At 36.2% G+C, this 27,079-nt stretch overlaps 5 protein-coding genes across 5 annotated transcripts; 3 read left to right on the top strand and 2 right to left on the bottom strand.

Annotated features, from left to right (window-relative positions):
• The first annotated feature begins 960 nt into the window (after positions 1-960).
• LOC102808410 (deoxyhypusine hydroxylase-like) lies at positions 961-5,298 on the top strand. The gene is made up of 4 exons (XM_085497383.1): positions 961-1,234; positions 1,665-1,900; positions 3,206-3,443; positions 5,249-5,298. Exons 1-4 carry the CDS (start codon positions 961-963, stop codon positions 5,296-5,298), a joined length of 798 nt encoding a protein of 265 aa, XP_085353509.1.
• Positions 5,299-7,054: 1,756 nt separating this feature from the next.
• Positions 7,055-10,039, top strand: LOC100377999 (deoxyhypusine hydroxylase-like). Its single transcript, XM_078006222.2, has 4 exons — positions 7,055-7,326; positions 7,605-7,681; positions 8,452-8,689; positions 8,943-10,039. Exons 1-4 carry the CDS (start codon positions 7,080-7,082, stop codon positions 9,044-9,046), a joined length of 666 nt encoding a protein of 221 aa, XP_077862348.2. The 5' UTR covers positions 7,055-7,079; the 3' UTR covers positions 9,047-10,039.
• Positions 10,040-14,032: 3,993 nt separating this feature from the next.
• On the bottom strand, positions 14,033-14,449 carry LOC100369956 (uncharacterized). The gene has a single exon (XM_006814191.2). The coding sequence runs from the start codon at positions 14,447-14,449 to the stop codon at positions 14,033-14,035; it is 417 nt and encodes a 138-aa protein (XP_006814254.2).
• A 6,156-nt stretch (positions 14,450-20,605) lies between these two features.
• Positions 20,606-21,001, top strand: LOC146747589 (uncharacterized). The gene has a single exon (XM_085497384.1). It carries the CDS (start codon positions 20,606-20,608, stop codon positions 20,999-21,001), a length of 396 nt encoding a protein of 131 aa, XP_085353510.1.
• Positions 21,002-21,429: 428 nt separating this feature from the next.
• LOC146747590 (uncharacterized) lies at positions 21,430-21,990 on the bottom strand. Its single transcript, XM_085497385.1, has one exon. The coding sequence runs from the start codon at positions 21,988-21,990 to the stop codon at positions 21,430-21,432; it is 561 nt and encodes a 186-aa protein (XP_085353511.1).
• Positions 21,991-27,079: the final 5,089 nt, after the last annotated feature.

Raw genomic sequence — 27,079 nt, forward strand, 5'->3', positions numbered from 1 at the left:
GTGAACCTCTGTGGGTACACTTTTCTAAGAGTCGTTACGATAAACACTTTACAAAATGTATGTATCACTTTTAAAAGTGTTGTGATAATAAACACTTTCAAAATATGTTCCTGATCGAAACACTTTTCAATAGTGTTTCTATTGGAAACACTTTACATGATGCGTTTTGTGAAAAAAAAACAGATTATGTAGATTATAAACTCTTCAAGTATATGTTGTGCTATGTCAATTATTATTTCGGGTTATGTTGATAATATTATGTTGTGTATTTTGTCATATGTTACGTCGATTATTATGTCGTGCTATGTCGATTGTTATCGTTTTAAATCGATTATTATCGGGAAACATTCTATAGATTTGTGTGCGTGGGCTGTTTCTCTGCACAGAGTTGAGCGAGCAAAACATATTTTGGTGAGAGGGACAAGGGATTTTTGTATGGGTGCATATTGTTATTCCTATAGTGGGAAGTTTACAATGAACCACTAAACAATTCACGGAGTTTACTTTGGCTTATTCTTTTGTTGTCAATGTTTACATTCGGTACACCGCATATCAGGAGATCCATCAGCAAGTGGAACATCTTTCCGTCGCCTGGTGCAGAAGCTGTTTGACTAAAAACGTTTTCCAGTGTGGGAGGCATGCACGTACTACATTCAGTGGTAAAATGGGAACTGAAAATTAAATGGAAGGGTGGATTTGTAATTCCAGAGTTGGCGGACCGTTTCTCAAGTGAGTAAGAAAATGGCACAACCTTTGGGGTGCCTCCATTTTCGTTAATGACTTTCAAATTCGATAGGAACAATTACAGCATCTAATAATGTCAATGAAATTATGTAAAATCGCTCGAGCTCGTTGGTTGCTTCTGACCAAACCGTACTTTGTATTTATACATCAATGATACACAATCGTCTCAATACAAACTACCCCCTGCAATATGTTATTCACAATACTGACTCCAACATGGCTGATAATATCACTGTCGAAAATATGCAACATATGCTTTGCAACGAGAAGCTTTCTATGGCAGAGCGTTTTCGGGGAATATTCGCCCTGCATAATTTAGGTGGCAAGGAAGCCATAGATAGTTTGCTAACATGTCTAGACAACCCATCAGCACTGCTAAAACACGAGGCAGTATTTTGTATTGGACAGATACAAGACCCATACGCCATACCATATCTGATTAATGTACTGGAAAACACAAGTCAAGAACCAATAGTTCGACATGAAGCAGGTAAGAATTTTCACTAATCGCTCGTGTTTTACTGTTGCACTATCTGTCTATGTTTTAAAATGCAATTAGTTTCACAGCGTCTACTGAACCACCTTTTGATATCACTCAACCCCTTCTCCGACCGCCTTACATGACTTCAAAGTAAAATATGATAAAGTATTTTCCAGGATATAATAACTATTTTTTTCAATAACACTGTTTGATTCAAAGTAAAGCTTAAATCAATGTTATATCAAGTTACAAATAAAATATGTTGTTGTTTTTTACTACAGCTGAAGCACTTGGTGCTATTGGTTCCAACTAAGTGCTTAATATACTCAAAAGCTTAAAGTGCAGATGAAATGCCCATAAATACATTTCTCATTTTCGATCTGTGTCCCTCCGAAATGCACATTTATTAACTTTACTTGAGATACTTCTTGTGTTATAGCCACACTCCCTGGTGCAGTTGACTGTTTCCGGTTTTCCGACTTCTCCCGCCACGAAACACCAACTATGAGAGAAAGCTATACTCATACGCCATACTTTTGCAGTATTGCAGTATGGTATTATAGTATGTGCTCAGTACATACATGTTTTAAAGAAACAGACTCAAGACCAGTACAGTGTCGCGGTGGGTTTCAGAAAAGAGCGATAAGTCGTAAAAACCACTTGGCTTGTGCCAGAGTAATTTCTGAAGCATTTATTTGTAAAGAATGATTGTAATTGAAACATGCAATTTTTGTTGATCGCTTTATTCATTTTATACAAGTTCAATAATATTCTGATTTATATATTTCAAAATACGGATACAGAAGTGCGACGATGACATGAGTGCGAATGTGGTAGAAACCACAGCAGTGTGTTCTTTTGTTTCAATTTTTATATTCAGCCAATTAGAAGCTTTCCGTTAATTTCTTACATGGCTAGTACTGCAAGCTCTGTGTCATTCTTCCAAGTTGTATGTGTTATATCCTGTAATATCTCCTTGTACGTCTTCGGAATGTCAGAGCGGGCTTTCTGTTAGCAAATAAATAAGTTATTACAAGTATGTCTACTGTGGTGATTGGTGCTGATTGTGTAACAATTTTAAGATCCGGAATTTTGTTGATGATTGTTTGACTTCTTGTGTGACTTAGATCCCGTAGAAAAAAATCGTTAGTACACCCGTGCCAGTAACTGATTTTAATTTAGTTGTCTACAAATTGGTGAACTGTTTATTATTATTACCGATAATAGGTGTTAAATGGTGATTTTAAACCTGTGCAATCACAAGACCTTCGTTTAAACTTGCTTCGTGTGCGTAACTTTCTCGTATCTTAGTGACCATCTATGCTAGACTTGACAGATGTAGCATCTGAATCAGCCCTATACCAACAATCTTGATAGTCTGTGTTCATTATAGTACAATCTTCTTTGTTATATAAGCACATGTAGGCCAATGTAGCCAAACAACCACAAAACGTTAGAAACCACCATTTTGAACAGCTTTGAACGTTTTGGCTGCTTCCCCTGGTGACGTCACTGAGTATTTTTTATGTAAATTACAAGCTAATGAAGACTATATCGACGAGCCTAGTTTTGAGATAAAATGACATTGGCGTAGACTGAGTTTATAGCCATTTTTCATAAATTAATTAATTTTGTCATGAAACACATAAACCACAATAACATTCTCCAATTATAATTGGCTTTAGACAAGGAAATAGCAAACATTTCATCTTTAAATGCGTGATATTCAGCCGCATTTTGTTTCACGGTCAACAAATATCAAAATGCTTACTAAATTAGTGACCAGAAAAAATAATTTGAACGAATCAACTGATTGAACATACAGACACAGATGGACAAAACGAAGAAATAACAGCTACGAATATTCTATTGCAGGAGAACATGTTAGGTCGACCATCCACGTTCTACTTTGTTATAACTGTCACACACCACTAAAAATATTCACTCATTTTTTATACGTTTTATTTTATTGAAACTTAGATTGCTGAGACCTGTGAATTGGCACTGGCAAGAATCAACTGGTTGAATAGTAATAAACATATTCAAGTCGAGAATTCATACAAAAGTGTTGATCCTGCTCCAGCATCAGTTGACGACAATGTTGAGTCATTGAAAGCCACATTGCTGAATGAGTCTTTACCATTGTTTGATCGATATAGAGCAATGTTTGCATTAAGGAATAAGGCAGGCCAAAAATCAGTCTTTGCACTTGCTGAGGGTACGCATTGTTTTGATAGATTTATATTTGTACGTTTTATTTGTAACGCAACGAACTTTTCTGGATTTTGTAGTGTTAAAAAAACATTTACATGTCAGTATATATTTGAGAGACTAGTTACTATGGCAATGCTGATGACGTACTCAGACACACATATCTCGTGCAAATAAAAATGATCTACTCTTATACAAAAAAAACTTGTATGTGATATACTGAATTAAGAATAAAACTGAGGTTTTATAAAGTCCGATTTGATTATAAGATTCACTTGATAAACCCAATGTGCTTTGAATTAGTAACTTTTGATGAAGCGCGCTCTAGGTTTTATCTTCTCTTCTCCTTCGCATAGTTTGGCTTATTGTACATCCAGTTCTCCTAATGGAAATGGTTTATTTTTTCTTGGCATGTCCCAATATTTGAATATCACTAGACGGTTCAAGTGTTCATATAGCTAGTACTATGATTCGTATATTTCTTATTGTGAGTTATCGCGATTATTATGTCGCGTTATGGCGATTATTATGTCGTTTTGTATCGATTATTATGTCGTGTTGTGTCCATTGGTAATGCCGATTATTAGTTTCCAGTATGCAGGAAAATTGTATTTCATGTTGTGAAATAGTCATTTCGACATTTAACAGTCTCATGGTCTTCGCTGAATCATGCGGCATATTTTCTGTATTCTAGGTGGGCTGTTTTGCTTCTATGTACGAAGATGAATGGTTAAAATATATTTTGGTGACATGGGTGTGTATTTTTATTCCTTTAGTGGGTAGTTTCCAAAACAATTCCCGAAGCTCACTTCACAAATTATGTTGTTGTCAATGTTCACGTTTGGGACACGCATATTGGGAGATCCCTCAGGAAGGAGAACATTTCTTCTCTTTACCTATCGTAATGATCTTTATTTTGTCACTTTCTGTCTTTAGTGCAGCAGCTGTTTGCCAAAAAACGTTCGGTATCACAAACAGTTGGTAAAAGAGCAAGATGACAATTAAAAAGAAGGGCAGATTTTTAATTCTGTAGTGAGAGCGAACTTTCTTGAGGGAGTAGAGGGAGGGCACAACCAAACAGCTTTGAGATGCTCTAATTTACGTTAATGACTTTTAAATGGAACTAAATGAGCAGTATATAATAATGGATGTAATTATTTAAAATCGCTCGTTGGTTGCTTCTGATCAAACAGTACAAGTATTGGATCCCAGGCGTTCTATTTATACATCAATGATACACCATCGTCTCAATACAAACCATCCCCCTGTAATGTGTTATTCATAATACTGACTCCACGATGGCTGAACATATCACTGTCGAAAAGATGCAACAGATGCTTTGCAAAAAGGAGCTGTCTATGACAGAGAGTTTTTGAGAAAATTTGATCTTGACCCTGTATGATCTAGGTGGCGAGGAAGCCATAGACATTTGCTCACATGCTTAGACGATCCATTGGACAGATACAAGACCTATACTCCATGCCATATCTGATGAAGATACTTGAAGTCAAGAACCAATAGTGCGACATGAAGCAGGTAAGACTTTTCTCTAATCGCTCATATTTTACTGTTACAGTATCTGTATAAGTTTTAAAGTGCAATTAGAGTCTCAACGTATACACGTTTGGATATCACTCAACTATTTCTCCGACCACTTAACATGATAATAAATAAAATAATAAAATATGATAAATTGCTTTTCCAGGATATAATAACTGTTTGTTCTCAATAACAAAGCTTGATTTAAGGTGAAATATAAATCTATTTTATATCAACTTCCTAATAAAATATATTTTTGTTTTTTTACCACAGCTCAAGCATTTGGTGCTATGGGCGCCAACGAAAAACAAAAATATACTTGAAAAGTATAAATTCGTAAACCGTATCGTTTGTTGCAGGTTTGGATACAAAATGGCCGTTATGATGTTACGTTAATCATCTATCCTAAAAGCTGTTATCTATAGATGACCCGACGATGAAAGTTTCGAGACTTGACAAGTAGTGTTTATTGCTGGTTATGGAAGTTTTGGAATAATAATAACAATAATATTTATGAAAGACAGAACAAAAACTGAAAAATTTTCAGTGTAACTCAAAAGCTTAAAGTGCCGATGAAATTCCCACAAATACATTTCTTGTCTTGTAGCCACGCCTCCTATCCTGGCTCAGTCGACTGTTTCCGGTTTTCGACAGCCCCACTCTACCGAAACTAAGCGCCACCAAACGCGAAATATGAGCGGAAACCAAACTCTTATGCCATACTTTTACAGTATTGTGTCATTGAATAATATATTTTTTGGTAAAAAGGTTTAGTAAAATTATTTTTCACAATTAATATATTTTCCAGTGGAACACATTGCCGATGTTGATTCAAGAAAAAATTGTCACGTCGTCAAAATCCGGAATATCATTTTGATGACTGTTTAGACTGTTTAAGATCCCGTACCAAAAATAGCCACGGAGCTGAATCCTGCCTCAATCGTCTTCTTCAAGTATGGCGGAGACAATATCGTTCGTAATTTCACGCAATTTCCGGCTTGACGAAGAGGTGGGGCTCTAATATCTATTTGACAGCGTAAAGAAATACTGCGATAGATTGATAGCTCAACGGATCAATAGCGTACGAAATTATGCTACAAAAACCGGAAAGATTGATTGAACAGATCCAGTGAAAATTGTAGAATTATTTTAAAGACACCAAAGATAAAAATCGTGGAAGTGGTCAAGGTAGGTGACGTGATTCTAGTTTAGATTCAGGTTCAGATTGACAACTGTTTACATGTCGCAACAGTTGAACAATTACAAAAGGGTAATTTTGCACGACAATAACTTAAGAGAATAGGCTGTAACACATTTTAGCTGCAGTGTTTATGTTTCCTGTTTATTCGAGATACTAGTATCTAAATCATAACACCAGTCTTTTGTACCTCAATCCTCAGACTCGTGACTGTTTCTTTTTTTCTCCCAGCTCAACAGTATCGTGCCATGTAAATAAACAATACAAGCATGATACCAATATCGTTCTCAGCCATGTTTTTTCATATTAATTTTTTGGGGACACTGTTCCGCTCAGCTCTGATCGATCTGAATCAAACTCTGGCATATCTTGGCACTCGTTAGGCTCCGACCGTGTGAATGTATTGGAGATAATCTCTTGTTAATCGGTGGTAAGAGTAGTACTTCGGCTCCGATAGAGTGCTGCCGTATGCACATAGCAAAAGTAGTCACTGCTAAATACAATAAAAAAAAAAACCTAATTATCAAATTCATTAAAAATATGTTTATAATCTTTACACTAAACAAGCAAATTGTTGATTCTAAACAATAGTCTAACAGCGTTTGAACCGAATGTGCGAACATGAAGTCGCTATCATAAGACCGTAGAGGGAGGGCACTACCCGAAGGGAGTAGATGAGGGGCTCAGCCAAACAGCTTTGGGAGCCCTTAATTTTCGTTAATGACTTTCAAAATTGATAGTAACAATTACATGAGCCGTATATAATACTGATCAACCCGTACAAAAATTGGAGCCTACGCATTCTATTTATACATCAATGATACACAATCGTCTCAATACAAACTACCCCTCTGTGTTATTCATCATACTTACTCCAACATGGCTGAAAATATCACTGTCGAAAAGATGCAACAGACGTTTTGCAACAAGGAGCTCTCTGTGACCGAGCGTTTTCGGGGAATGTTCACCCTGCAAGATCTAGGCAGCGAGAAAGCCATAGATAGTTTGCTCACATTCCTAGACGACCCATCAGCACTGCTAAAATACGAGGCAGTATTTTATATTGTACAGATGCAAGACCCATACGCCATACCATATCTGATTAATGTACTGGAAGACACAAGTCAAGAACCAATAGTGCGACATGAAGCAGGTAAGAATTTTCACTAATCGCTCGTGTTTTACTGTATCTGTAAGTTTTAAATGCAATTAGTTTCTCAAGGTCTATTCAACATCTGTCAATATCAATCAACTGCTTCTCCGACAGGTTTTCAGCAATACAGGACTTCAAAGTCAAATTATGTGCTCAATAACAATGATTAAGTAAAGTTATGTAAATTATTTTTCCATGATATATGAACTATATGTGTTTAACCTAAATTAATTTTTTATCAACTTACAAATAAATTATGTTCTTGTTTTTTATTATAGGTGAAGCACTTGGTGCTATCGGTTCGAATGCAGTGTTTAATATACTTGAAAAGTATAGATTCGATCCGGTGATCGAGGTGATAAGTAGAAGTTTTCTGTAATATGTATGGTTTGTGGCAGGCTTGAAAACAAAATGGCCGTCATGATATCACGTTAAGTCAGCTTAGATTGATATTTCTGCAGTAGTACCAGTATTTGTACAGAACTTGAATGTATAATCTATATATCTGTGAGGAAATACAATGAAAACAGAAACATCATGTCGAAAGTATACACTCGCAGAAATTAGTGAAATACGTTTTAGGGGTAAACAGAGAAAAAGGTTTCATAGTTAAAATTTCGTTATAGAGACTGAAATCATAACAATGTGGCAATATAGTGTGGTTTTTGAAAAAGAGGTATAATAACAGCTTTTGCTCTTGAAAAATCCCAGGTAATTTGATCATATTTCCCAAAAGCAGTTAAATATAGATGACCCGGTCATTATATTACATTTCCAGACTTGAAAAGTAGTAATTCATGGGTTTTGAAAGTTTTGGAATAATATTAAAAATAATAATGAAAAACAGAACAAAAACTAAAGAATTCGAATTGTAACTGAACAGCTTGAATGCGCGACAGTCAGACGCATATTAAAACAAATACACAGTTTTTATTTAAATTAGTGAGCCGAATAATGGATTCGAGCAAAACTAATTGGACATACAGACTCAGTTGGACGAAACAACGAACGGCTATTAATATTCTGTTGCGGGAAGCACATTAGTTCGTTCACAATCTACTTTGTTAACAGTCACACACATTTACCACTAAAATCGTTTACTAATTTTATTTTATTTGATCTTAGATTGCTGAAACCTGTCAATTGGCCCTGGCAAGAATCAACTGGTTGAATAGTAATAAACATAGTCAAGTCGAGAATCAATACAAATGTGTTGATCCTGCTCCAGCATCAGATGACGATAATGTTCAGTCATTGAAAAGCGCATTGCTGGATGAGTCGTTACCATTGTTTGACCGATATAGAGCTATGTTTGCATTAAGGAATAAGATAAGCGAAGAATCAGTTCTGGCACTTGCCGAAGGTACGTATTGTTTCGATCGATGCATTATTTGTAATGCACCACTGTTAAGATTTGCCGTTTACGTTACAAGTAAATTTGAGAGCCTAGTTGCTGTGGCAATGCTGGCCACGAACATGGCTGAACGAAATAACAATGATGATGTACTCGTACACACATATATCCTGTGTAAATAATACTGGTCAGGTCTATATAATTTAACAGTACGTTTACTGAACGAAAGCACAAACATATTCATAACCCATTTATCTGCTAGGTATGAAAGCCAGTAGCGTAATGCTACGACACGAATTAGCGTTTATATTTGGGCAAATGAGAAACAAGCTAGGCTGGCGACGCACTTGGAAGGAACGCCGATGACACGATAGTTACAGTGTTGACTGACGCTTTGAAGAATTCTAACGAGAGTCTAATCGTTCGCCACGAATGTGCGACTGCTCTGGGAGCAATGGATAAAAAGAACTGCACGCACATCTTGGAAGAATATTTGCATGACGAAGAGGCTGTTGTCAGTGATAGCTGTCAGATTGCCTTGCATGTGTATGCTCACTCATTATTTAGCAAGTAATTGAAATGATGTTAATATATTACATATATTACTGAAAGCTACCACACCATCATCTATAGAGAAACTAAATCCACTCACCCTAAAATAGATAGTCAACTAGATTATTTTTGTTTCTGACTCTATAATGGATAAGATGGTTTTAAATTATTGATCTAGCATTCTTTTAGGTTCACCTAATAATTACATACAATGTAATGGTTTAAGGTGTTAATCGATTGTGAACAAGTAAACAGGGTATTATATTTCTAACATGTCTCTATTGAATAATATAGCTCTCTAGCTCTAAATCAGTGATGTTGAAAAGACAGGCTACTATGTAACATTTTGAACTGAATTATTTGTGATTATATTATTGTTGAAAATCAGAGTATAAAAACAATCAACATATGAAATAAATAAAGTTGTGAATTTGGGGAAATCGAGTAGTAATGATTTTGTGATTTTGCTTGTTGAGCAAATTATTTAGTATAATATCAAACGCTATTATTATTCTCAAATCCATATTTAAAAAAAATATAAACTTTTTAAAAAGCACACTTTATGTGTCTTCTTTTCTTCTTCAAACATATTGGATTATTCTTCATCTAGTTTAGCAATTGCTCCCATAGAAATGGTTTCAGTTTTTATTGGCCTGCATCAGTCTTTGAATATCACTGGATGATTGTTGTTCATACGGAACTCAATATGATTGTTATATTTCTTTATTCATTTGTTCGAAGTAGATACCTTTGTATCATCTTGATTCATTAAATAATTGAGCTGGTGTTTTTTATTAGTCTATTTTAATTACATTTAATTTGTTTTTCCCAAGAGTTTAATTATTATTATTATTATTATCATTTGCATCTCATCTCATATAGTTCTTTTGTAATTTTAATCTTACTATTTATTTTAGTATATATTTGAGATTGCTTTTATTGGAAAAAGAACGAGAATGAAAATTAAACTTGAATATACGATATAAGCCTTTTCCTTAAACAAAATAAAAAAAACAATTAATGAACAATGTAATGGCGTTCTTGCAATCTCAAATCACCATAATTGCTTGTGTCTGTTAAACTAATGTTTCTTTCTCTCTCGTCATCACGCTGCTGGCAAATATTGTGGTCACATGAGAAATCGCTAGTACACACCACACCCACAATTATTGTCTGTTCGTCAATGTTTATGCACGGTGTATGCAAGTAATAATTCATGTTGGAAACGGACAAGTAGGCAAACATACAATGACATACAGTGACAGTTTGAATATATATGCATGTATGACAAACCGATATTATCTATTATTATATCTAAGGTAATGAATGATACGACGACCTGGCCTGCGTATTTATCATTCATATTATTGTCCCCATACTATATTATAGCTATAGACCGCCGCGGGCCATCATAATATTATAATAGCTTAACTACCCAGACCATCATATTATAATAGATAGACTAAACACCCAGACCATCGTATTTCCGTTGCTGTATCTCAGTGTGCGTAGGCCAATACTCGTATACATCGTGCGTAAACATTGGCGAACAGAAACTTGGGCCGCGGTGTGTACTAGCTATTCCCTATGGAACAAGCATTGTGGAATGCTATTTATTGCAAGAATACAAAATGTACAAACAACCGTTGTGTTCACCGGCAAACTCGCCAGGTAAAAGGAGCATGCGCATTATGTGGGATTTAATTAAAACTTTATAATACATTGGACAATTGCGAATTTGATACACGTAACTTTGGTTTGCAGATCGGATTCAAAATGGCTGTCTGGTAGCCCCTTAGTTTAAAAGAATGCCATTTTCCAAATTTTACACATGCTTCATATATTATGTCACACATATGGACGTGCATTTATTTCACGGCTCAATTACAGAAAATGTATATGCAAACCACGTGATTTCCATATATAGCCATTTTGAATTGAAAACAGGTCAAAATACTTACAAGTGAAGTTCAAAATCGCTGGTTTTTCAGTCACAGGATATAACATATAATCTGCGACCTGCATTGATGAAACTGTGTTCTTAAATAGGTTACTCATTGATATTATTCTGTGTTATACTTTCGTTGAAAACTGATATGGTCTATCAAGCAGCCATACGAAACAGTTTACGTTACGAGAGTAACCTTTAATTTTAAGTCAAACTGATTTTGAAGATTAATTATACATATTTTTTACATATTTACTCACTTTCATGCGGGAAATGTCATGCTACAGCCGAAATACAGTAATAAATGCTTTTCTTCAATAACATTTTTTGTATTAAAGGTAATGTACAAATTTGCAGAAATGAACTAGTTGATTATCAAATATCTCGAGAATCACTCATGAGATTTCAAAGAGACATGGTAAATAGATATTCGTAGGTAATCCATAAACGTAATTTGTTTAGGGTTTCACCATGCATGTTATTTACTTTATTTGCAATATCTCAATAACTAGATGTTAACGGAACTTGTTACATATGTGGGATACTTCACATACGTGATTAGTTTATGGTGGGAATCAGTGTTTCTTAAATTGTGTTTGAAGCCAGTGACATATCAAGTAATATGTGTAGTGCAATAAATAAAACAGTTACGGTACTCGCATGACATCTGTATCAGTACCTTCATGTCAATAGCCAAACATCGCCAGGCAGTTCCGTGGTTTAGGTTGTAATTCAGTCTTCATCATCTTAGAATCATAAAGTTACTGTTATTGTTAAAATTAGTGTATGCAGGATACTCTGTCCGACGATGAAAGATGAGGAGCATTTTCCAATACGATTTGTCTGAGATGAAGACCAGGTTCTTAACTTGTTTCCTGTATAGACATTAGACATTGTGCATAAATTAGCTAAATTTCAAGTGCCCCACGGGTATCCTACGAACCACTCATATATTTCCAATGAAACTTGGTACATAGCTGGGCTATTATCATGTGCAAACCTTTCGTTGAAATTCATGCCTTGTAACCTGATTTGCATTTACGGAACTTGATTTAAATACTTGGTGCTCTCTGATTGTTTTTTACATCTCAAGGCGCGTAACTATATTAGCCACCAGATTTTTTTATCTAACTTATTCAATAAAAATATTTTTCATTTCCCTTTCGTATTCCTCCAATATCTTCAACATACAGTGGTACTGTCGTACTTTTGAATGTTTGTACCATCAACTTCGTTATGTCTCAGGGTGTCTGTAAATTGTTATAGTAAAGTGAACATGTATACAAAGTTACATTTCTTATGAGATGTTTTGTAATAAATAATACTAAATATTATAATTATTATTATTACTATTATTATATGTTACTATTTCTACTTCCACAACACAGATATGACCTCAGTTGTCGGGAGTATAATTGGCTTGACGCAAATTAAATGCTGGGTCACTTGTAAAGCAAAATAAATATTCGTAAAATAATTTAATATTTGGATATTATCTGTCCTGTGTACATTGCCTGTGGCCCTCATAGCACAGCAAATTTCATCATTTTGTGACTTTTTATACGAAACTTTTCTTTTTATGATAAAAAAACACATTTTGCAGCAATTGTTAAAGATACAAATGTCGAAAAAATAGATATGAACATTGCATGAGGCATGTATGATCAGTTTTCTGACAATCCTAGTTCGCGTTGCAAATAGTGTGGTTCTTGGTTTGAAGGGAGCCTGCAAGACTAGCATTCAGTATTAAAATTGTTAATATTAAACCTCAGGAATAGAATTTCATTGGTGAAAAGTGCACATAATCGACGCTACAAAACTATGATTGCACCAATATGAGTTGGAAGACGATTTGGCAGAATACAACAATTGGGGCCCTCAATGTTGGACTCACGATACTACAGGCGAAGAGATTTGAACACTGGGGATAATGTTGGAAATGACAGATTTCCCGCTACACATAGTTGAATTCTGAAGTATTAACTACATGGCGATAAGAAAATGCTGATTGGTTTGTCTTGTGCATAAGCACTAATTCAGCATTATACCGGAACGTTTTGAGTACCGGTTTATTATATAAATGTAAATTAAGCTATTTAATATTATTTACATCGTCAGTCTATTGACTACAAACGAAATTGTAATACCGCCCTCGCATGTAAATTGTGCACACATCTATGCAATTGCTGACAGAGGGCGCTACTTACTCTGGTGCCACAATTCATACACGATATTTTCACACCAACAATACAATAATAACGTATCTCCGTTTGAACACGCCCTTCCTTGTATTTTTTTATAAAATAAGGATGTTTTGATTGTAATAAAAGAAGCAGGGAGTAAAATGGTATTCAATAATCTGGGAAAGAAGTTGTTTCTGACTTTGCAGAACACATTAGACGGAACACGCAGACACAGACAGTTTATGAAATTGGACTTATCCCTGAAACAATAAACTAAATCAAGTATTATTTTATCGATTGCATAATTAAACATACAGACTTCTAGTAAATATGATTTGAACTAAGACAAGGCAATCCGCACAAAATATATTTAAAAACAATATTTTACTACCTGGAAATTTGACTAAATCTTGAATAAGTTGGTGAATATATAAGGTGTAACGTTTATATGTCTCGATAATTGGACACGTATCTCATAAAGTATCACAGCTATGTCACTAGATTGGTGTTTAGGTAAACACAAACTGAATTTACATTCATGTGAAGGAAATATCGAAATATCATTGGTAAGCAAAACAAAATATTCGAACTGAAATGCAGTAGTAGTATTCCAAGCAATCTCGAAGTGTTTTGAAATCATATAAAAACACACTGTTGGCAACATGCAAATCAGCCAGGGCTGAACTCATTCCGGCTACTGTACATCGCAACAACGTTCTTCCTTATATCAGTGTCGTATGGTTTATTGTTATTTTTCTTCTTCATCACGTGAATCATACTCATCAACAAAATTATCTGAGTCTGTCGAGTGTTTTCATCTTTTGTCTTGTTATCAAACGCCAATACTCTGTTACCGCACTTATAAAGCAAATTTCTTAAAAATTCAGGAGTGTCTTGCAGAAAATTTGTCAAAGAAACACCGTCGTCCGATAACTGATTTTTCCTTGTAAATAGAACGATCAAATATCGATGAATGTCCGGTCCAAAAATTAGTTCCAGATTCCTCAGACATTTTTGATGTTCTGGCGTGAGCCTATCATTGATGTTGAACGTCAGAATAATGGCATCCAGTCCACCACCTTCCATGTTGGCGATTTTGGTACACTTGCTGATTTCTAGAGCCACAGACTTCGGACCACCCTTCCCTCTATTAGTGCTGCCATCGCGTAGAAGTATAGGCGGGGTGTCGATGACGATCAAGTTATTTTCACCGATGTGTGTTCCCCAATCTGTTTCTTGCGTGATAGACACCAATGAACGCCGACTACGGAACCTTTCCACGCCGAGTAGGTTGTTGCCAGTTCGAACTTTTACCGTTTCCTATCATACCGACCAACACCATAGATACGGTGTCTTTCCTCAATGGACTTCTGCTATCGATACTCATGGCTATTATGTAAACCCAGTGGAATTGTTCTAACAGTATACAAAGTCTTAATCAGGCAATGTGTTTACTTGCGACTAGCGTTGGTGAGTTTAAAGGATAATACGTCGTGAATGCAACAAAATTATTACGATACTGTCAGTTATACCTCGTGACCACGACTATACGCAAGCGCCCTGACCTATGCCATATCAAACGACAAAAAGCAAACTATTAACCTTTAAACGTAACATGCAAGTCGTATCCAATAACTCTAATTTATTGGCAGAGGTGCATACAGGACACTGGCATTTAATAGTAAGTTCAAAGACGTTGATAGCGCTATATAGTGTTGGTGTGTATATGATTACATAAAACATTTACTATGATTATACTCGACTGCTGGCGAAACCGAAAATAAGGCATCTGCTCTTTACTCAACTAAAATTCTAGTTTATTCATGACGCACATCTACGGAGAACTAATTTACATATGAACGCTATTGTTTCAAACGACAGTACCAGACAATCTCGTACCACGCATGACATCATCCTTTATTCGGAATCTAGTACTTAGTCCTTGTTTATTTCAAAACATGTTTCAATATATGCAGGACAGATTGACCTTTCGCCTATACTATAAATAGACTTCAGTTTACCCAGGCTAGGTACGTGAAATCAACCAGTAGTTAGAGCAAAGTAACTTAAACAAACGATCATCAAATTAAATTAAATATTAACAATTATATTATATTGTGAGAAGTAAGGCGAATCAAAGGTCTGCAGGTCAATTGCGCCAAAATAGTCAATAATATTTGACAGTAGTGTGACAATACACTGTAACTGCTAACAATAATATTTAACAGTAGTGTGACAATACACCGTAACTGCTAACAATAATATTTAACAGTAGTGTGACAATACACCGTAACTGCTAACAATAATATTTAACAGTAGTGTGACAATACACCGTAACTGGTAACAATAATATTTAACAGTAGTGTGGTAATACACTGTAACTGCTAACAATAATATTTAACAGTAGTGTGACAATACACTGTAACTGGTAACAATAATATTTAACAGTAGTGTGACAATACACCGTAACTGCTAACAATAATATTTAACAGTAGTGTGACAATACACCGTAACTGCTAACAATAATATTTAACAGTAGTGTGACAATACACCGTAACTGGTAACAATAATATTTAACAGTAGTGTGACAATACACTGTAACTGCTAACAATAATATTTAACAGTAGTGTGACAATACACCGTAACTGCTAACAATAATATTTAACAGTAGTGTGACAATACACCGTAACTGCTAACAATAATATTTAACAGTAGTGTGACAATACACCGTAACTGGTAACAATAATATTTAACAGTAGTGTGACAATACACTGTAACTGCTAACAATAATATTTAACAGTAGTGTGACAATACACCGTAACTGCTAACAATAATATTTAACAGTAGTGTGACAATACACCGTAACTGCTAACAATAATATTTAACAGTAGTGTGACAATACACCGTAACTGGTAACAATAATATTTAACAGTAGTGTGACAATACACTGTAACTGCTAACAATAATATGTAACAGTAGTGTGACAATACACTGTAACTGGTAACAATAATATTTAACAGTAGTGTGACAATACACCGTAACTGCTAACAATAATATTTAACAGTAGTGTGACAATACACCGTAACTGCTAACAATAATATTTAACAGTAGTGTGACAATACACCGTAACTGGTAACAATAATATTTAACAGTAGTGTGACAATACACTGTAACTGCTAACAATAATATTTAAAAGTAATGTGACAATACACCGTAACTGGTAACAATAATATTTAACAGTAGTATGGTAACACACTGTAACTGGTAACAATAATATTTAACAGTAGTGTGACAATACACCGTAACTGGTAACAGTAATATTTAACAGTAGTGTGACAATACACCGTAACTGCTAACAATAAGATTTAACAGTAGTGTGACAATACACCGTAACTTGTAACAATAATATTTAACAGTAGTGTGACAATACACCGTAACTGGTAACAGTAATATTTAACAGTAGTGTGACAATACACCGTAACTGCTAACAATAAGATTTAACAGTAGTGTGACAATATACCGTAACTGCTAACAATACTATTTAACAGTAGTGTAACAATACACCGTAACTGGTAACAGTAATATTCAACAGTAGTGTGACAATGCACCATAACTGCTAACAATACTATTTAACAGTAGTGTAACAATACACCGTAACTGGTAACAGTAATATTCAACAGTAGTGTGACAATACACAATAACTGCTAACAATAATATTTAATAGTAGTGTAACAATACACCGTAACTGGTAACAGTAATATTCAACAGTAGTGTGACAATACACCATAACTGCTAACAATAATATTTAATAGTAGTGTAACAATACACCGTAACTGCTAACAGTAATATTTAACAGTAGTGTGACAATACACCGTAACTGCTAACAATAATATTTAACAGTAGTGTGACAATACACCGTAACTGCTAACAGTAATATTTAACAGTAGTGTGACAATACACCATAACTGCTAACAATAATATTTAATAGTAGTGTAACAATACACCGTAACTGCTAACAGTAATATTTAACAGTAGTGTGACAATACACCGTAACTGCTAACAATAATATTTAACAGTAGTGTGATATTACACCGTAACTGCTAACAGTAATATTTAACAGTAGTGTGACAATACACCATAACTGCTAACAATAATATTTAATAGTAGTGTAACAATACACCGTAACTGGTAACAGTAATATTTAACAGTAGTGTGACAATACACCGTAACTGCTAACAATAATATTTAACAGTAGTGTGGCAATACACTGTAACTGCTAACAATAATATTTATCAGTAGTGTGGCAGTACACCGTAACTGCTAACAATAATATTTAACAGTAGTGTGACAATACACCGTAACTGTTATCAATAAGATTTAACAGTAGTGTGACAATACAACGTAACTGCTAACAGTAATATTTAACAGTAGTGTGACAATACACCATAACTGCTAACAATAATATTTAACAGTAGTGTGACAATACACTGTAACTGCTAACAATAATATTTAACAGTAGTGTGACAATACAACGTAACTGCTAACAGTAATATTTAACAGTAGTGCGACAATACACTGTAACTGGTAACAGTAATATTTAACAGTAGTGTTACAATAATACGCTTGCATCATTCACACTAAGCTCTAACCATAAGGCAACAATGCAGTAACAATAATACAACCACAGTATTGCTCAGCAATAGTCTTAAACAATAGTCGGCGTGATAATAAATTCACAGATATGTATCAAGCTTCTCCTTGTAATACATAGTTCTACAACACTACCGATGAGCTTAATAGATGATGTGGATTTCACAGAATCAACGGATAGCGACTACCCAAAGTTAAATCACTACGTGAATATAATTGACATGGGCACTAACATATCGTTGCAATCACTGGATGCAATGTCCGATGCACCTCAATGTTACTTCATAGAACAGAGGTTGTATTGATACATACGATTGACCACCGCTGCTGCTGGCTTCCTATTTGCCGCCGAGTTGTCAGTCCTTGGATTATTACATCACTGGTGTGTTGCCATCTTGGAAATTTCCGACGCGGCAACCCGCTAACTTCAGAGTCGGCGAACGGTCGTTTTGCTGAGAGTTGCTTTCCCCAGACGGGAACCAAACCCTTCACTAAGTGTTCATCTGATACAATTCAGCCGGTTTGAACAACCACAAGCACCTTTTGTATAAACATTTCAAATAAAGTACAGGTAGACATCAGACTTTCACTTCGGACGCATCTCAGTTTTACACGAGAAACTTGTATACTGATCAAGGCGCAACAGTAAGTTGGCACAAATAGTCCAACCATGAATTGTACATACTGAATAGAAGCAAGCATTAGAACGTCTTTCTACAGCTAAACCAAGCAATAAGTATACAATTTTATATAAATAATACCAAGATACCAATAAACTTATAGTTGACTGATAAAAATCCGTTGGCGTATGCATACAACAGTGATCCACTTTCACCGGAAATGGCGGTTAAATGAAAAGTGCGCCACTAAAGACTGACATTGGGCACCATTTGTTTTCATAGCGCTTCTGTAACTGTTCAAATGCATCGAATACAATACACAAAAACAATACTATTTTCAACAGTCTATAATAACATAACATCCTAGTCGGCATCACACAACATTCTAATCGACGTAACATAACATAATAATCAACAAATCATAACATAATAATCGACATAACACGATATGATAAACGACATAAAACTTCATAACAATTAACATAATACTAGTCATGACAATAAAAGGAATACGACATAATAATCGATGTAACATCGAGTGATGTGTGTATCATTCTACAGTTGATGTTTATTGCTCCATGCAAATAGTTTCGAATCTCTGTCGACTTTTCGCTGAGATGCAAAGAGCGAAATATATTGAGAACGTCATATAATCATACGCGCTCGTTTTGTGATAACCATATACGATTTATAATATTGGGATGAAAAACACGCTTCGTATTACGGTTGATCGTATGATCCTTTTCCAAAAGTGCATCGCCACGACTGGCCTCGGGAACACGTGTAGGACGCCAATGAACGCTGTATAAGTGATTTACAAGGACGCAATAGTACACAATGTCAATGAATTGAATGAATAACATATCGGACGCTGTTTGTAGCAGACACTTTTTTTATGCCGGTGAATCACCTTAGCTTTTTTATTGCGAAATATTATAAACAGATCGTACTGTAAAATAAAGGTTCAAGTTACCTCGGCATGGCTTAGCACAGGGTTTCTTTGTATCAAGAGCATTTATACCGGACAACTTCTTGTTACACAATTATTAAGATTATATCTTCTTAGACGGAATTTATTTATGGAATGCGCCCGTGTGTAATCCATTAATTATCTATTTGTGAATTTTCGGGCGTGAATTTTATAATTAGTCAGTTGTCGGACATTGTCGGAAAACGCCTTGGTACAAAGCAGTTGTTGCATCTTTCCGAGATTATTATTTCGAGCCATCGCTGTGATACAACAAATAGCGCCACCAACGTAACATTGACAAATGAATCGGTGGATTCCAGTCTGCGGAAGATCGATTTTAACTCATGTGTACTAATACTACCCTGAACGTCAGCTTCTAGCAAGACTATTAAATATCTGTCATCTGTTACATACTTGTTTATTCAGCACTGCGCCACCATTTACCGACACGGCTGCACATCCCTGATGCCCGCCACATGAGTCATATTTAGTTGCAGGTTTCGCTGTGTTACCGTAAAATACGTTTCAAGCTGTTTATGACCATTTCATCCCGTTTAGCTAACTACCGAGTTAAGGTATGTGGTTTTGTTTTGTGTTTACCCAATCATTTGCTATAAATCCACAATGGTATTGAATTATTATGACGTATAAACATTACTCGTTGCATTGTGAAGCAAATTAATTAATGGTGGCCGTGAATTTCGAAGTCGGTGCAGCGAATTTCGTGAACTTCTTTAAAGAACACTTCCTGTTACTAATCATCCTAATTCTGTTTGCAGAGAAAATGGAGTTGCCGAATCGTCGACAGAAACTGGTACTTCTTGTACTTGGCCTGACCAAGAGCGGTAAAAGCGCAACTGGTAACATCATTCTTGGTGAACACAAGTTTCCATGTGGCCGATCTTATATCTGCACAACCAAAGTTACAGAATATGGAACATGCGGTGTTGAGCGAGAAATCGTATTCATCGACACACCTCCTATTCTGATCCCAGTGATGAGATGACAGCCGAACATGTAATACAAGAGATCGGAAAAGGCATGTCCATGGCGAATGCCGGGAGTTGCGGCATTAACGCCATTATTTTGACACTCAACGCCAGCGACCGACTTAACAAAGAACATGATGCCAGTGTTGAGTGGCTTCGATATTACTTCGGCGATGACAATTTGTCGAAATACGGTATCGTATTAGTCACGAGAAAAGATCAGTTGGACGAAGACGACCTATCAGTCAAAGATCTCTTAATGAAGACGCCACCCTCTGTACGTGGGTTACTAAAGAGAATAGACAACCGCGTGGTAGCGTTCGCTAACAATTCACGTAACAACGATGTCAGACAAACCCAAGTTTCAGAGCTCTTATTTATGGTGGAGAGAATTAGAGAAGAAAAGTGATATCATGAAAAACATAAGAAACTTAAGTTTATCATTGAAAAAGTGTTTCATTGTGTAACTTCGGAGAATTCAGATAGTACTTGGATACTAAGAAACCTACAGATTTCACACTTTATACTCCCAGCCACCATGGTTCAACAAAACACTCATTCACACTCTGTACTCTATTCCCCGGGACGAGGAAACGCATATACGAGGCGATTGCAGAATTGGATAATAATTTGCACAGAAAAAAATATGGATCACAATTAATGCAGAGATAATTATGCAAGAATAAACTATATTCAGATATTGTAGACAAAATTTACAGCAAATTCATCAAGCAAACAAAATATAGCAGAAAACTAAGCGAATAAAATAAATATTGTGCACAGATGCACAACGCAGATGTTCTTATCATCTACGCCTAATTGTATTCCAACAAATTTCTAGCGACCATACCCAATATAGTCTAACACATAGTGACACAATCGCCACAGCCCTGATCTTAAATATTGAACAAGACCGCTGCTAGACTCGTTGATACTCAGGCGACATCGTCTTTCCAGTTGTAACACGTTTTCCTCATTCCCTCTCATGTACAGGAGAGGGTCTGTGTTTTCTTCTCTAATTCTCTCCACCATAAATAAGAGCTCTGAAACTTGGGTTTGGCTGACATCGTTGTCACGAGAATTGTTTGCAAACGCTACCACGCGGTTGTCTATTCTCTTTAGTAACCCACGTACAGAGGGTGGCGTCAACAATAAGAAATCTTTGACTGATAGGTTGTCTTCGTCCAACTGATCTTTTCTCGTGACTAATACGATACCGTATTTCGACAAATTGTCATCGCCGAAGTAATATCGAAGCCACTCAACACTGGCATCATGTTCTTTGTTAAGTCGGGCGCTGGCGTTGAGTGTCAAAATAATGGCGTTAATGCCGCAAATCCCGGCATTCGCCATGGACATGCCTTTTCCGATCTCTTGTATTACATGTTCGGCTGTCATCTCATCACTGGGATCAGAATAGGAGGTGTGTCGATGAATACGATTTCTCGCTCAACACCGCATGTTCCATATTCTGTAACTTTGGTTGTGCAGATATAAGATCGGCCACATGGAAACTTGTGTTCACCAAGAATGATGTTACCAGTTGCGCTTTTACCGCTTTTGGTCAGGCCAAGTACAAGAAGTACCAGTTTCTGTCGACGATTCGGCAACTCCATTTTCTCTGCAAACAGAATTAGGATGATTAGTAACAGGAAGTGTTCTTTAAAGAAGTTCACGAAATTCGCTGGACCGACTTCGAAATTCACGGCCACCATTAATTAATTTGCTTCACAATGCAACGAGTAATGTTTATACGTCATAATAATTCAATACCATTGTGGATTTATAGCAAATGATTGGGTAAACACAAAACAAAACCACATACCTTAACTCGGTAGTTAGCTAAACGGGATAAAATGGTCATAAACAGCTTGAAACGTATTTTACGGTAACACAGCGAAACCTGCAACTAAATATGACTCATGTGGCGGGCATCAGGGATGTGCAGTCGTGTCGGTAAATGGTGGCGCAGTGCTGAATAAACAAGCATGTAACAGATGACAGATATTTAATAGTCTTGCTAGAAGCTGACGTTCAGGGTAGTATTAGTACACATGAGTTAAAATCGATCTTCCGCAGACTGGAATCCACCGATTCATTTGTCAATGTTACGTTGGTGGCGCTATTTGTTGTATCACAGCGATGGCTCGAAATAATAATCTCGGAAAGATGCAACAACTGCTTTGTACCAAGGCGTTTTCTGACAATGTCCGACAACTGACTAATTATAAAATTCACGCCCGAAAATTCACAAATAGATAATTAATGGATTACACACGGGCGCATTCCATAAATAAATTCCGTCTAAGAAGATATAATCTTAATAATTGTGTAACAAGAAGTTGTCCGGTATAAATGCTCTTGATACAAAGAAACCCTGTGCTAAGCCATGCCGAGGTAACTTGAACCTTTATTTTACAGTACGATCTGTTTATAATATTTCGCAATAAAAAAGCTAAGGTGATTCACCGGCATAAAAAAAGTGTCTGCTACAAACAGCGTCCGATATGTTATTCATTCAATTCATTGACATTGTGTACTATTGCGTCCTTGTAAATCACTTATACAGCGTTCATTGGCGTCCTACACGTGTTCCCGAGGCCAGTCGTGGCGATGCACTTTTGGAAAAGGATCATACGATCAACCGTAATACGAAGCGTGTTTTTCATCCCAATATTATAAATCGTATATGGTTATCACAAAACGAGCGCGTATGATTATATGACGTTCTCAATATATTTCGCTCTTTGCATCTCAGCGAAAAGTCGACAGAGATTCGAAACTATTTGCATGGAGCAATAAACATCAACTGTAGAATGATACACACATCACTCGATGTTACATCGATTATTATGTCGTATTCCTTTTATTGTCATGACTAGTATTATGTTAATTGTTATGAAGTTTTATGTCGTTTATCATATCGTGTTATGTCGATTATTATGTTATGATTTGTTGATTATTATGTTATGTTACGTCGATTAGAATGTTGTGTGATGCCGACTAGGATGTTATGTTATTATAGACTGTTGAAAATAGTATTGTTTTTGTGTATTGTATTCGATGCATTTGAACAGTTACTGAAGCGCTATGAAAACAAATGGTGCCCAATCCACGGTCAGTCTTTAGTGGCGCACTTTTCATTTAACCGCCATTTCCGGTGAAAGTGGATCACTGTTGTATGCATACGCCAACGGATTTTTATCAGTCAACTATAAGTTTATTGGTATCTTGGTATTATTTATTTAAAATTGTATACTTAATGCTTGGTTTAGCTGTAGAAAGACGTTCTAATGCTTGCTTCTATTCAGTATGTACAATTCATGGTTGGACTATTTGTGCCAACTTACTGTTGCGCCTTGATCAGTATACAAGTTTCTCGTGTAAAACTGAGATGCGTCCGAAGTGAAAGTCTGATGTCTACTTGTACTTTATTTGAAATGTTTATACAAAAGGTGCTTGTGGTTGTTCAAACCGGCTGAATTGTATCAGATGAACACTTAGTGAAGGGTTTGGTTCCCGTCTGGGGAAAGCAACTCTCAGCAAAACGACCGTTCGCCGACTCTGAAGTTAGCGGGTTGCCGCGTCGGAAATTTCCAAGATGGCAACACACCAGTGATGTAATAATCCAAAGACTGACAACTCGGCGGCAAATAGGAAGCCAGCAGCAGCGGTGGTCAATCGTATGTATCAATACAACCTCTGTTCTATGAAGTAACATTGAGGTGCATCGGACATTGAATCCAGTGATTGCAACGATATGTTAGTGCCCATGTCAATTATATTCACGTAGTGATTTAACTTTGGGTAGTCGCTATCCGTTGATTCTGTGAAATCCACATCATCTATTAAGCTCATCGATAGTGTTGTAGAACTATATATTACAAGGAGAAGCTTGATACATATCTGTGAATTTATTATCACGCCGATTATTGTTTAAGACTATTGCTGAGCAATACTGTGGTTGTATTATTGTTACTGCATTGTTGCCTTATGGTTAGAGCTTAGTGTGAATGATGCAAGCGTATTATTGTAACACTATTGTTAAATATTACTGTTAGCAGTTACAGTGTATTGTCGCACTACTGTTAAATATTACTGTTAGCAGTTACGTTGTATTGTCACACTACTGTTAAATATTATTGTTAGCAGTTACAGTGTATTGTTACACTACTGTTAAATATTATTGTTAGCAGTTACAGTGTATTGTCACACTACTGTTAAATATTACTGTTAGCAGTTACAGTGTATTGTCGCACTACTGTTAAATATTACTGTTAGCAGTTACGTTGTATTGTCACACTACTGTTAAATATTATTGTTAGCAGTTACAGTGTATTGTTACACTACTGTTAAATATTATTGTTAGCAGTTACAGTGTATTGTCACACTACTGTTAAATATTATTGTTAGCAGTTACGGTGTATTGTCACCCTACTGTTAAATATTACTGTTAGCAGTTACGTTGTATTATCACACTACTGTTAAATCTTATTGATTGCAGTTATGGTGTATTGTCACACTACTGTTAAATATTATTGTTAGCAGTTACTGTGTACTGTCACACTACTGTTAAATATTACCGTTAGCAGTTACGGTGTATTGTCACACTACTGTTAAATATTATTGTTAGCAGTTACAGTGTATTATCGTTACACTACTGTTAAACATTACTGTTAAGTGACTATTGTGCATTGCTTAGCTCTACTTGTAAGGAGTACTGTGAATGATAGTTGGTGCATTGCCATTTGTACATTATTGTTAGAACTTTGTTAATCAAAGATTGTTATACATTGTTAAGAATTACATAATTGTCCAGGCTACAAAAATTGGCGCCAAAACGTGGGGCTTGGAATTCTGTTTTGATTTGTGTACACATATTGCTCTGTTCCGGGGTTATAGGCATTTGTGATCTGGCGGTGGACGGCACTGGATCTGCATGGTGCTTATGTTGGCAGACTACCTGCAAACAAGTGTTTCCTTATTTGAAGAGAGTGAATTTCAAGAGTAGCAGTGGTGATTAGTTCAGCATAATAATTAAGGTGAGATTGCTCCTTCACTGTATGTATATATAGTATTATGGCTGAGCACGTGGATGATAGCAGGCCAGAGATAAGTGGGCCAATGGTCACTCCTACAAGTGGTGCAGTTCCAAAGCGTGCAGAGGGGGTCTGGTCAGAGCCAAATGGGGTTCAAGTGACACCTAAGATGTATCGCAGATGTTCTTTTTCACCATCGGGCATGAGCAGTTCCAGATCTCATAGTCAATCTCGGGAAGTAGGTGATAGGCGAAATGGTAGTGATAATGGTTGAGAGACACTCCTCATATTCCCCAGAACCCATCAGCCATGGGAAAGTCCATTGCTGAACCAATATGCAGAGAAGCTAACGCATCATTATACAGGGGACCTCAAAGACCATGCAGTGAGAATGGTGATGAATATTACACTGCTAGGGATAACTTGCATGGCCCATCAAATTACAACTATGATCGAAACATTATGTAATTGCATCCGACGTGGGCTGCAGGCATGTTCCAGTCTCCAAGGTTAGATACATTTTCAGGAGACCCATCTGGAAAAGGGGATGCTGAATTTGAGATATGGAAAGACATGTGGAGGTATTGTTGGAATCAAGAACATACCCTCACAGCATACTTCTGCCAGCAGTAAGACAGTCGTTGAAGGGGCGTGCAGCATGGAAACTTGAAACACTACCACGCGACGCATCCGTAAAACAAAAATCATAAATAAACTTGAGAGCAGTTTTGGTGAGATGGAAAAAGGCTCTGTTTTATTAGAACGCTTTTATCGAGACAGTCGCCAGAAAGAGGGAGAGACTATAGCAGAATTTGCTGACAGACTTGAAAGGAGTATCCATATTGTTAAAAGACGTGGAGGTATTAAAGATTCAGCAGTTGATGAAGCCCTGAGGACTGTATTCTGACAAAATATTCGAGAAGACAGAGTTGTTGATATCACTCGACTAATGAAAGCACTGTGTACTACATTTGAAGAAATGAAGAGGCATGTAATGAGTGCTGAACAGGAGGTGAAAGATAGAACAACAATGAGTAGTATGTATAAAAGGTCAGCTACTGGACCAGACACAGAGGTGATGAAAATGATGAAACTGTGTGTTGAGGGTATGGTAACAGTGACAGAAACCCTGAAGAAACTGGAACTGGAGATTCATCAACAAAACGAACTAACGCAGGTGTGACTCCAAGTGAGATTGATCGCTCACAATCAGATGATGATCACAAGACCAGGTCATGTAGATGCTACAACTGTGGAGTAGAAGGCCACATGGCACGTGAGTGTTCTGAGCCCAAGAAACCCCCATTCGCTGCTACAATTGCAAGGAGGAAGGCCATAAGTCAAATAAATGTCCAAAATCTAAACAAAACACGAAAGAAAGATCTCAGGACCAATCAAGGTCTGCCCAATCAAGAAAGCAAGTCAAGAATGAAAATCGATGTGTCATG

The sequence above is a fragment of the Saccoglossus kowalevskii genome, chromosome 3, assembly GCF_978046115.1.
Source record: "Saccoglossus kowalevskii chromosome 3, keSacKowa6.1, whole genome shotgun sequence".
Lineage (NCBI taxonomy): Eukaryota > Metazoa > Hemichordata > Enteropneusta > Harrimaniidae > Saccoglossus > Saccoglossus kowalevskii.